The sequence below is a fragment of the Panthera uncia genome, chromosome D2 (genome assembly GCF_023721935.1).
Source record: "Panthera uncia isolate 11264 chromosome D2, Puncia_PCG_1.0, whole genome shotgun sequence".
NCBI lineage: Eukaryota > Metazoa > Chordata > Mammalia > Carnivora > Felidae > Panthera > Panthera uncia.
The window spans coordinates 75,844,184-75,857,043 of NC_064818.1; the positions used below are offsets into that span (position 1 = coordinate 75,844,184).

Sequence of the window (12,860 nt, forward strand, 5' to 3'; positions counted from 1 at the left end):
GCTTGGTTAGTAGGTTGATTCATTGCTTTAATTAATGATCGTACTCTTGGGGAGAGTCATTAATGCAACAGACATTCATTGAGCCCTCCGTGGCTCTGGCACACTGTTCCGGGAACTGGGAATAAAGAGAACAGCAGCGATATTCTGGCCTTTTTCAGGAGTTCAGTTGTGCCAGAGAAATTGACATGCCCCCCTGTCACCCACAGTAATTATGAGATAAGAACTATTACGGAAATACTTGCTAAATTTTGAAAACCTGCATGTAGACGTTATGCTATAAAATTTGAGATGAGAGAATACTGAACTAACAAAGGAAGCAGGGAGATTATGCCATGTGTATTTAGGAATGTGTTAAGCACTTCGAAAACTCAGATACAGCTGGAAACTTTAAACATACTATAATTACTTACCTTTATCAATAACTCAGGTGCACATTCCCCCCACATGTAACATTTCTGAACGGCTGTCTTAGCTGCGGGGGAGGGGCAGTCAGGCAGCAGCTGTGGGGTAGTTGTCTTTGCTTCGGGCGCACAGCACCTCTGGGTAAGATCGGAAAACACCGGCACCAAAACCCGCAGAAGAGGGTGCTGGCAGCTTGCAAGAGAATCTCAGGGACACGGTAGAACGTTCTTAAGAAATGCTTCATCCCCTTCACTCTTTTTGACACAGAGAATGGTATGGAGTGAAAAACATTGACATTGATGGCTCTGAGTCAAAAAGTGATTTAGAAGAGGTGGAATCCGAATGTGAAGTTTTTTTTTTAATTTTTTTTTTCAACGTTTTTATTTATTTTTGGGACAGAGAGAGACAGAGCATGAACGGGGGAGGGGCAGAGAGAGAGGGAGACACAGAATCAGAAACAGGCTCCAGGCTCCGAGCCATCAGCCCAGAGCCTGACGCGGGGCTCGAACTCACGGACCGCGAGATTGTGACCTGGCTGAAGTCGGACGCTTAACCGACTGCGCCACCCAGGCGCCCCCGAATGTGAAGTTTTAAAAAAAACCTTAGTCACTTTACTTTTGCTTATGTACCTATATATGCTCAAGAACGATAAATGATAGAAGTTGATGTTTAGAGTACAAATGGGCTCATTTATGAAACGTTCTGATCATTAGAAGTTTAAACATACGGTAGATAGAATAGTATTCTGAACCCCTCTTATCAACACATGGCTGGTTTTCTTAGGTACCACCACCCACTTCCCCTTTATATTTTGAAGTAAGTCCTAGACATATTATTTCATCTGTGATTACTTTAGTTTGTTTTTCTAAGAGATAAGGAGTTAAAAACTTTTTCAGTAGGTATGAAGGATTTAAGTGTATACCTGAAAACCTGGAGAAAGTATTTGTAATATGTATCAAGGATAAAACATTGATACCCCTAAAGAACGTTAAAAATTGAGGGATTCTTCCTTACCCTCTGCCCTCTTTCCTCCCAAACAATTAAGACCTAAAATTTTTAGGTGAGGCAGATCAGTGTAGGCGTTCGTGTGGTGGGACAGGGGTGCAAGGAGCTACAGTAGCCTGGGTGTGGGCAAGGAACCCAAGAAGGACGAGGAGGCTGTCCTCTTGGAGGATTAGCCCAACATGGAGTAGGGGGAAGAGGGTATTCAGATTGGGAAGAGGGTGGTGGCAGAGATGGGAGGATGTTTACATATATACTTGATAAAATAAGTAAATATGTTAGGGATCATAGAAGCCTAGTTTCTCACTGTCCAAAAAGGGAGTCACAAATAAGGAAAAGGAGAAGACTTTTTGTATTAGGTTGGAATTCAATGTATCGATGTGAGCACTTAACATATACAGGTAGATGTAGAATTAAACAGAGCTGTAAACGTATTCATGGGTTTACATATATATGCATATAATATACTTCCTAGCTCCGTGCAACTGGAAAAAACCCCCACCATTTTCCGTGGAAAGAAACCTGGGCTCTTGGAGAAATGACAAGACTCCAAAGCTGAAACAGTAGAAATAAATAAAAAATAAGCCTGGAATGTCTCGTATCGGAAAACAAAGTGCTCACAGAATGCTAAGGACATGACGGAAGGACCCAGAATCCAACTTGAAAACAGCCGCCCTTGCCAAATTTGGGGGATTATTTTAGGCATCAAAATAAGTAATGATGGTAACAGATTATTGCCCTTTGAATAAAGTGGAAATCCATGAACCCACATGGGAGAAATGGGTGGATGCATGAGTATACACGTGTGTGTGATGAGGAACCAGAGGGCACATAGTTTCAAAGTCCCCATCCGCAAAATGCACATTAAGTACAAAAAGGGAAATGGTAACTTGATAGCGATAAAGATACCACTGTAGATACCACTCTAAACAGGTGACCAGATGATTAAAGCGGACTTCATCAGTGATGAGATGAATTAAAATTACTTACCGTCTGACAGGATAGCTTGAGAAGGTTGCTGCCTCATTTCTGTGATGTTCCTGCCAAAGATGCCTGACCTGAATCTAATCCTGATGAAGGATCAGACACACCCAAGTCAGGGGCTTTCTCCAGAATGACTGCCTTGGAGCCTTCAGGAGAGTCAAGACTGTGGGAGTTAGGGACAGAATGACTGAAGGAAAGAAAGATATGACAAGTACATGCAGTCAGCGATTCTGAACTGAATTATTTTGCTTTAACAAAAGACACTTGGGGGACACCTTCCTGATTTGGATGGTTGTGTTGTGATAACATAAGGGATGTCTTTGCGGGAAATACACACTAAAGGGCCTTGGGGCCAGGTCAGCAACTCACTCTGAAATGGTTCCGGAAAGTCAGGTCTTTGTGCTATGTTTTCAACCTTTGTCTAAGTTTGTGGTTGGTTCAAATTTTACAGAGAGAGAAAACCAAGGGGGAAAGTATCCAGTAGAAAAATGAGGAAAAGACATGAATAGACAGTTCCTTTATAAAGAAATTAAAATGGTCTTTAGACATATAAAAGATATTCAGTATCACTCGTAATTAGAGAAGCACACATTAAAACCTCACAGGAGTATTACTTCTCATGTATCGTGAGAAAGCCATGGCGGAGTGAAGAGATGAGTGGTCTTCTTCCCCCAAAAGCAAGTATAAACGCTATTCTTCAACAGGAACCGGGAACATTGGAGAGATGGCTGATGTCAGAGGTGGGGCAGGCACAGGAAGAGCTGGGCCCGGAAGATCCAGTTGTGACAGAAGATAAGGAAGTGGCTCAGTGAATGATGGGGACGTGACAGAAGGACACAACCAGCTTGAAGGGGCTCCCAGTACCCAAAACTCATATAGTTTGAGCACCAGAATAAAAAATGATAGTAATGGATTACAACCCAGAGAATAAAACAAGCCAAATAAGTAAACGGAGAAAGAAAAGCATTTCCGTAGAGTAAAATTCCAACTAATACGTGAATGGATGGGGCTGGAGACAAATCACCATTTGGCAGCTACTACAGTAATGATGGTTTCGGGCAAGAATTTTCGAAGCTTGATAAAATTAGTGGGCAAAACGATGGGAAAAGTGGGTATTCCGTAGGCTTCGAGTGTCTCCCCACAAGATGTTTCATAATGGCAAAGGAGAAAAGGGTAACTTTCTAGTGACTGCAAACACGGCCTTACGAGATGAGGTGTAACACCCTAGTAATGGGACACACCCCTCTTACGCGCTCCCTGAGAATGATGCCCCGAGAAGAACGAAGTGCATCTGTGGTTTCCCCGCCAAACTGCATAGCCTGAATCCAAGCATGGTCAACATCATACAGAGCCAAATTAAGGGACGTTCTACAAAACAACTGGCCTGGACTCTTGAAAACTCTAAAGGTTGAAAGGGGGGGTGGGGGGAAGGCCTGCAGAACTATTCCACAATAAAGGACACGAAGAGATAGGACCACTAAATACAAGGTCTGATTCCAGATTGAACTCTGGAGCAGCAAATCTGTAGTTTTCCTTTTTATGTTAAGGATACTGCTGGGCAATTAATGAGATGTGAATATGGTTTTTAGATAACAGGATTGCGTCAGTGTGGAGTTTTTGGGTTCTGTGATTGTACTGTAGTTACGAAAGAAACATCCTTGTTTTAGGAACTATACACTAACATATTTAGTAGTAAAGCACATATCTATGATTTGCCTTCAGACATTTCAGGAAAAATATATACACACATACCATAGTCACATACATGAACACAACAAGCAGAATGATTTAACAAACGTGAAATTTTAACATCTTGGAAAATGGGGTGCGATGTGTACAGAAATTCTTTGTGCTATTTTTGTAAGTCTTTTATAGTCTGAAATTATTTTAATTTTTTTTTTTTTTTTATTCTTGAGAGAGAGAAAAACAGAGCATGAGCGGGGGAGGGGCAGAGAGAGAGGAAGACCCCAAATCCAAAGCCGGCTTCAGGCTCTGAGCTGTCAGCACAGAGCCTGATGCAGGGCTTGAACCCACGAACGGTGAGATCATGACCTGAGCCAAAGTCAGACACTTAACCACCTGAGCCACGCAGGCGCCCCTATACTCTGAAATTATTTTAAAAATGAACCATTTTGTAAAACTTAAAGACTGGTGATTTTTTAAAGTGTTCAGCCATGCTTTAATTTTTTTCTTAGGGCTGCATCAAATAATGGCACTTTTTAATCTTACGGTGTGATACTCGGTGAAATATGGCATATAGTATTTCGTGGCACGTGTAGTATAAACAGGCTATTGGGAACTAGTTGTGTCTTGTGTCTAGTTTTGTGACCTTGGGGTGAGGTACTTAATTAACGTGTGAGGCTCCGTTTCCTCAGGTGGATAGGAGTGCGTGTACTGTGGGGTTGTAGAAAGTTGAAGTGAGCTCACATGCTTAAAAGCTAGTGGATGTCCTGGACTTAGTAAAAGTTCAGTAAATTGTGCTTGTTAAAATAATGTATTCATATAAAAGTGATATACCTAAAATGACAAATTTAACTCCGAGAAGCTGGGTATTTGCTACTCTGGTGCCTTCTACCTCAAAATAACATTCCAGAAGAGGAAGTCTTCTACTTACGGGGTCTGGAAGGGTCCACTGGGGGAAAGTCTGATGATTTCATGGCTTTTAATAAGCTACGCTGTCATTAAGGCCAGAAATAATGTGAATACGGGTTATATGCCAGTTTCCGTGTTTCAGACCACAGTGTGCATAAGGTTATTCAGTGTTTGAGCTGTTCTGATGCTGGATGGTTCAGGAAGGTAGATTTACGTCTCAGATGTGCTTCATAGAGATCTCCAAGTAAGACAACTAATCCTTAAAAGGACTTTAAGAATATACATCATGTGTCCGTGTGTTTTTTTGCCAGGAAAAGGAACCTCTCCGCGTAATACCGCTTAAAGAGGTTCATAAAGTCCAGGAATGTAAGCAGAGGTAAGTAAGCACCCGCTGTCACTTAGTGCCTGCCGCAGCACTCTAGTACTCAGCAGGGCTTCAGTTTGGTTGGTGTGTACAGGTGATGTTTTCCTGGGTTATTTGTAGCGTTACTTTTAACTCTTCCTAGTTGGGATATGCCAGGACTTACAAAATCCTCAAAGTATTGAGATATTTTTTTGTTTCATTTGAAAACTAAAAATTAGGCTTATTAACGGAAAGGAAAAATTTTAACGTGAACAACTTCTATCATATTTGACAGATTGATGTATTAGTAATTTAAGTATTTTGAAGTTGCTGCAGAATAGAGCTTTATAAGAAAATGTGGTAACTGTGCAGTGTTTCTTTGAGCAAACTGATTTATTCACAGCTGAAAACTTTGGATTTTAAACTTCTTTTATGAACCTCTTCTAAAAATATATATAACATATAAAATATGTAAAATTAATGCAAAAATAAATTGGAAAAGATGATTTGGTTTTGCTAAATTACATCAACATTTTATCTCTGTTTATTTTCTTATTGACCTATATTTGGTACTAGATGAATGAGTGAAAGAAAAACTATCAAACAACTGCTATTTAAGTGCAATTGGACGTTTGTTTTTGTTAACAGTGACATAATGATGAGAGACAATCTCTTTGAAATTGTAACATCGTCTCGAACTTTCTATGTGCAGGTGAGAGTCTTCTTTGGAGATTATAGATCCTCCTAACAAGAGATTAATAATTTTAGAGGTGACATGAACATAAATAAACTTACTGCTTATGAGGATAAGGAAAAATATGACACCTGTAATTCACAACTTAAAAAAATGTTATACATAAAATTATCGGTAGGTCATATGTTCAGCAGATGGTACTCTTGACTATGAATTCGTAGAGTAGAATTAAGTAGTATTTATGGGAAGGGAAATGCTGTTTTAACGTAGATGCTAACTTTCAATTTGGATTATTTTTGCACGTATTGTAGAATTTTGACTGCATCATTTTTGGTAATTTTAGAAATGGGACTGAAAATACCCACAATAAAAGGAGACCGTAGATCTCACCAGTGGTAGATAGGCATCTTGTATTTAAGTTTAAAATACTCTTTTTGGTGTATTATTTAGATTGGAAGTTTTTCTTTTTTTTTAAAGAACATTTGTTTTTGTCTTATAAAAGCTACATATAATTATTGCAGAAAACTTGGAAAATATGGAAAGATATGAAGAAAGGGGTAGTTTATAAAACACACAGAATCCCACGTTCAGGAAACCATTCTAATTATAGTGCCTTTTTTAAAGGCGTATATTTTTATAGCAAGTGGGGTCATATAAAGCACACGCAGTTATATTCTATTTAATATATTATAGTCATTTTTTTCCACATCATTAAAAATTCTGTAAAAACTTTTTAGAACTGCACCATACTCTATTATATGAATGCTCCACAGTTAAACTCTTTCCCTGCTACTCTGTTACTGATTATTTTTGTAGTTTTGTGTATTTACTATTATAAACAATGTGAGGATGAACATTTTTGTGCTTAACTTTGCCTGGATTTCTTCTATAGGTTAAGTTTCTAGATCAAGAATAACCGCCAGAACATAAAACCTTTTTAAACCCCCTCTTTTGCCAGATTGATTTCTAGATTTTTGCTTTACCTTTGCCTGCTCTGGGTTTTTCCTTTTAAAAGTCCTTATTAAAATCATTGGTTTGCAAGTATTCTTCTGTAGCTTAAAAGTTTTGAACAGAAGTAAAGGGAGGTGTCTCTACACCCCTCTTGGGTTTTGTTTGGTTGGATTTAATAATAAAGTTTTAATTCACGTAGGAAAGCAAGGTCCTGTCAAGGAATATGATACTTTGGAATATGACCACCAACACTACTTTCAGTAATAGTTCAGTAGTACTAGAAATGATCTCTAGAAAAATAATACATAAACTTATGTCAAATGGCTTTTTAACTCCGCAGTTACATAAATACTCTTGTAGCAGAGTCAGACGATATAGCAGTAGATAGAGCAAAATGAGAAGCTTTGTCTTTGACTTCTTCCTCTCGTTTTCTCTCCAGAAGTATTCATCCTGACTTTCTGATGGGTCTGATCTTAAAGCATCGAGTGCCCAACTTACGGCTCTGTAATAACTTACCCGGCAAAACCTGACTTAAAAAAGTGACTCTGAAAGTTTTTGGAAACCATTGCCTTGGAATGATTTTGTTGTTGACACTGCAATTTACCAACATGAATACGTTGGATTTGTAGATGTAGGAGCTGATTTGGGGGGCGAATTGACTGAATGAGTCCTTTCTTTCCCTTAGGCTGATAGCCCTGAAGAGATGCACAGTTGGATTAAAGCAGTCTCTGGTGCCATTGTAGCACAGCGGGGACCTGGCCGATCAGCATCTTCTGTATGTTTCCTGTTCTCTGGGGTGATACTCCCTAGGGTCCCCCCCATCCTGTCGAGTTATTTTCCTTCCTCTCCCCCTAATCCTTCTGGTTTCTTTCTGTATTGAGATTTATTTGCATGTTGACTTTCGTACCAATTGGACTTGCAAAAAAATAATGCATTTCTAATTTAATGCTTCCTTGTAGTGTTATGTATATATAACTTTCTGTGCATTGTATTGTCTTAAATGCACAAGCAGGGCAACTAAAGAATGAACGTTTCCTTGCTTTGTTTTAGGAGTTCTTACTTGTCAGTAGGTCTGGATTTGTTACAACTTGACAAATTCTCAGTACGGGATGTGGCCTAATCCTGTAAAGCGCCTTAAATTGTAGCATAACACAGTTTGGTGAAAGTCTCCATTTCTCCTCTACTGCCTCGAATTTCAGTTAAGGTGTTTTTGGCTTACTGGCACCATAAGGCCGTTGAATGGAGCAGCTGGAACCCGAAATACAGCTTCGTGTTCTCCGTCACTATTTTCCATTGCGTGTCCTCGTTGTCCTTTTCTGGTAGAGTAATTTAGAAGCCCGCTGCTTTTCACTATCATAATTGTCTCTGTGATGATATGAGAGTAAAACTGAAATGTTAAACATTCTCAGAAATAACAAGAAAAATGTTTTTAATTTTTAATTTATCATGTTCAGGTACATCATAGGAATAAGATTTGGCTGTAGGGCACTTTGGTCACTGCTTTCATCTGAAAACACAAATATTCTACTGAGGAATAGAAAAAAACATTTTAAGTGTCTTGAAACGTATCACTGCTGTCCACAGAATGTAGTCTAACATGTAGCATGAAAGCCTTACATTACCTTTTACAGGTTCATTGTAAATGCCAGATATTCTGCGCTTTTGGTATTTTTCTGGTAGTTTCCTGGTAGTGATAAACTACAGATCGGTAAAAACAAATCCATGTTTCTCATTTCTTAAATGAGTCTCCTTGTATCCTTTCTGGAATATCTTAGAAGTCACTTTCATACCTGTTAATTTTGTAACTGCCTGTGTTTTATGTGACCTTTTCAGCAGCCAAATATGAGACTCTGCAAAAACACTGTCTGTGGGGAAACAGGGAAACTTGGAGAAGGGCACTTGTGTTTCGTGCTTTGTGGTGGGGGCGAAGTGGACTCTCTAGCTGTGACTGTCGGCAGAACTTTCTCTTTTCCTCCCTCTCCTCAGTATAGGTTAACTCTAATCTTAGCTTTGCACTGTGTTCCAGATGCGGCAGGCCAGAAGGCTGTCGAATCCTTGTATACAGAGGTATACATCAAGAACTGGTGAATGCGGCACGTATGTGGGCTCTCACGCAAACGTGCCTTCTTACTAGAGGGCCCGGACTTACTCACTACTCACAACTGATCGTAGAAAGTTGAGTTAACCAAACTGCCTTTTGCAGTTATCGTAACTGACTTTGTCAACACTAACGCAAACTATTTCCCTCTGGTCATCCGGTTGGATACGTATATTTAAACAACAACGAGAAAAGATAAATCATGAAAGAGCAATAGAACCTTACTAATTGAACAAGTCGCATTAAGCTGTCCTAAAAATTAATTTACCGAATTGCCACAAGTTTCAACTTCTGTATTTTACGTATTTTGAGATTTTTGATGCTACACCACTGCACCGCACCCTTGTTCTAATAATCTATGCAAACTCATGCACGCTTATGCATTGGATAAACTCCACATTACTGTAGTTTGCATGGCATTTTCAATCTCAGGCGAAATTTAGCCAGCTCGTGGGAATCTGGAGTGTTTTGTGAACTTGTGGCGCTTTGTTTTCAAAGCCACGAGTGTCATACATGAGCACAGCACACCGGGAACTACATGGCAATGCATTTGGAACGGTCCTATTTAAGGATATCTTAAGTTAGAAGCGAGTGGGAATTAAGAGTCACAACTGACCATTATTTCGCCACAGATTTAATGAATGATTAAATATGTACCCTTTGCTGCCATCAAAATCTCAAGCCATGAGAATCAAGGACGTGTTCAAAACTGAATAAATACAGTTAAGAGGAAGTGAAAAGGCGGCACAATTATCCGCTGCCGTGAAACTCGGGGCAGAAAAACGAAGGTTGGTCAGACTGCCAGACAGAATCGTAGGCTTGAAAAATAGTGAGTTCTGCTTATTAAAAAAACAGGGCCTTTCATTTTTATATCCTGCATTTTTATTTTTTATCTTTCTAAAATACGTGGGACGATCCCTAGTGTTGATCGAGAGACTAGAACACACTCTTACGTGACCCGACGCCACAGGGCCCTGTCACACACCCGCTCAGCCGCGGCTGCAGCGCCGCATTCCGGTGCAGGCCGACCGAGGCTTCGAGTGGCAGAGCTTTGGTGACAGAACTGGTTTCTTAGTGGAAATGGTTGTGGACTGTCCTTGCTTTAACCTCACTCCTAAAAATGCATTGCTTTGGGAAGGAACGTGCACACGTTTGCTGCATGGCTCGTGCTTCTGCTCCGTGTGTGTGTGTTTTGTTTGTTTTTCAGAGAGTAAAGTCTCACGCTGAGTTACTAACTCTGTCGTTAATGTTTGACTGTGTCTGACGGCCTGTCCTCTTTCCAGGAGCATCCCAGCTGTCCTCCAGACCCCAAGCACGCTTTCCGCTCTGCCAGCGCCGCAGCCGCCGCCTCCCTTTGCACGGCCTCTCGCAGCAACTCTTTGGTCTCAAGCTTTACCGTGGAGAAGCGAGGATTTTACGAATCTCTTGCCAAGGTCAAGCCAGGGAACTTCAAGGTCCAGACTGTCTCTCCAAGAGAACCAGCTTCCAAAGTGACTGAACGCGCTCCGCTCAAACCTCCAAGTAAAACTGGCCCTCAGGATAAAGATTGTGACCCGGTGGACTTGGATGATGCAAGCCTTCCGGTCAGTGACGTGTAAGACGAAGCACGCGTTCCCCCCCCTCCCCCCTGCCCCCCTCCGCCTCCCCAGCCCCTGTTTCCTCTCACGAGGCTTCTAGCCAAAGATGATAAAGGGTGAAATGGTTTTTAATACATAGATTATACTGCCTCTTAGATGTACTCTTCATAAGCTGGTAAACCAAGGATCTCGGGAGTGGCCAAACGAAATGTAATTTCCTTAAAACAAAACAAAACAAAACACAGTGAACGAACGAAAGAAAAAAACCTAAGTGTTTCAGTATCAACTGTCTGAAGCTTCGTGTGCTCTCGCTTGGGTGATGAAAATGTGTGCGTGGTATTTTTTTTCCTAGTGAATTTGACAATTGAAATGTTTCACCACGTAAAACATTAAAAATGCTTATTAATTATTTTGGTTGTTTTTAAAATGCTACTTTGACTTCCTATTAGATGCTTGATATTTACACATTCTTACTGGTTAATATTATTGAATGAAATATGGTCAGACTAAGATAACTGAAATCATGATGTCTGTGGTGCTGTAAAATTTATACTACGACGTGGACAGTTTGGAAATGGTCACCACTTTTGATGCTCTGGTTATCAAGGTGAGTAGCAAGTTTTGCCGCAGAGATTATCACCGGACCGTTTAGCGAGGGTTGGAGGTTGCCCGGGGGGGGGGTTGGGGGAGGGGAACTAATTCAGACAACTGTATCTTGGACATGTGTTTGAAAAAGCTTAGGACCTTAAGCAGTCATTGCTTTATGAAATGGTGAAAATGACTTGGTGTGAAATTTCTGGGAGATCTGATTTTCTTATCAAGGTTTTTATAAATAGTTCTTCTTTCTATATTTGGATCAGTGAAAGACTGTGAGTTTGTATGTGAAGACATAACTGCCCTTAGTCATGCCTCTCCTTTTTGTCACTGATCACATTCAAGTGCCTGTGTTTTCTCATCTTGCTTGAGAACGTTGTCAGATGAACGTGCTCCTCAAAAGTCCTATGTGATTGGTTTTAAACGTTGAGATAAAATTAGTTGTCAGTAGCATAGTTTATTGTGTTAAGCAAGATATCATCTTATGTTTGAGATGCCAGAATGCTTTTATTCTACTACCTGTGCAATATTCGTGTTTTAAAACACACATTTGAGTATACATTGAATCACGGGGACGTCATCAGTGTAAGCACCGCTCTGAGAAATCCTTAGTTTCAAGTGTTGAATAATAGACGAGTTTGAGGTATCGTCTTTATGGTTGATTCTTAAACGTTTGCTTTAAGATAATAGTCTTGAATCTCACATGCTGCTGTTCTTATGATACTTTGCCATCTTACTGTGCTGTTCTGTTTTGGAATTCATACGTGTCACTGTTTCCCCTTTTCATTTTCTAAGATGACTCTTGTTTGAGAAAGAGAGGGAGAGATTTCCTGCTCCAGCAGTGGGGTCCAGAGTTTACTATTTATTGCATTGGAATTGTCATAGAATCAGTTTAAAAATCCAAATGCGTCAAGTGCGCTACTCAACTTTTTTTATTCATAAGCTAATATTTTGAAAAGGCACATTTCGATCGTTTCCTTTTTTGCGGCTATATTCGAAAATGGTAGAATGGAAAGGTTTTAAGTAGTTGTCACTTTTTCTGATGATATGCCCATTTCAGTGGCTCTTTTGAAGGTTACTCTTTCATGAACATACCTAAGAAATCTTGTGTAGACAGTTTGCAATATTCAGGAGCCTCACGCTTTTTTCTTTGGTACAGCTTCTACGTTGCATGTTTATTTTAGCATATTTTGGTATTGGTAATTTGATATATTTCATAGTGGCAAAATATTAGCTCTATTTTGGGACTTTTTATAGAACTACCCCTCATATTCAGTAGCGTAGGAAAATGTTCTTGTGATTGTCAGGGTCTCCTAATATTTATCTCAATACTTTTATAATTCTATGAAAATTATTTAATTATTTTAAAACTTATACTTTTCTTGTAAATATATCACATCTGAATTGTCAGAAAATTACTTTGAATACCTTAATATTTGCTGCATTTTTTTTTTCTGTATATAGAACACGTCTTCTTTCAGAATGGGAATATACATGTGCTTCCCAGTGTTTACTTTTACGTCTGCTACTTTATAATGTCAAACTGGTATGAACACTGTAATGATTTGAAAATAAACTTCAAATTCTAACTTACTTCTCGTTCGGTTTGATTCAGTTTCTGAT

At 39.6% G+C, this 12,860-nt stretch overlaps 1 protein-coding gene across 8 annotated transcripts in view; it reads left to right on the top strand.

The window, feature by feature from the left end:
* Window positions 1-12,830, top strand: part of PLEKHA1 (pleckstrin homology domain containing A1) — a 57,070-nt gene extending 44,240 nt beyond the window's left edge. For 3 of the 8 annotated variants that reach the window (XM_049645879.1, XM_049645877.1, XM_049645883.1), the window contains 4 exons: window positions 5,292-5,356; window positions 5,972-6,035; window positions 7,654-7,743; window positions 10,350-12,830. In XM_049645879.1, the coding sequence (XP_049501836.1) occupies window positions 5,292-5,356; window positions 5,972-6,035; window positions 7,654-7,743; window positions 10,350-10,664 (534 nt within the window). In that variant the 3' untranslated portion in view covers window positions 10,665-12,830. Of the gene's footprint in view, window positions 1-5,291; window positions 5,357-5,971; window positions 6,036-7,653; window positions 7,744-8,994; window positions 10,326-10,349 lie in introns of those variants that run through there. The other 5 variants (XM_049645878.1, XR_007460838.1, XM_049645880.1 and 2 more) reach the window with 5 other exon arrangements.
* The last annotated feature ends 30 nt before the right edge of the window (window positions 12,831-12,860 follow it).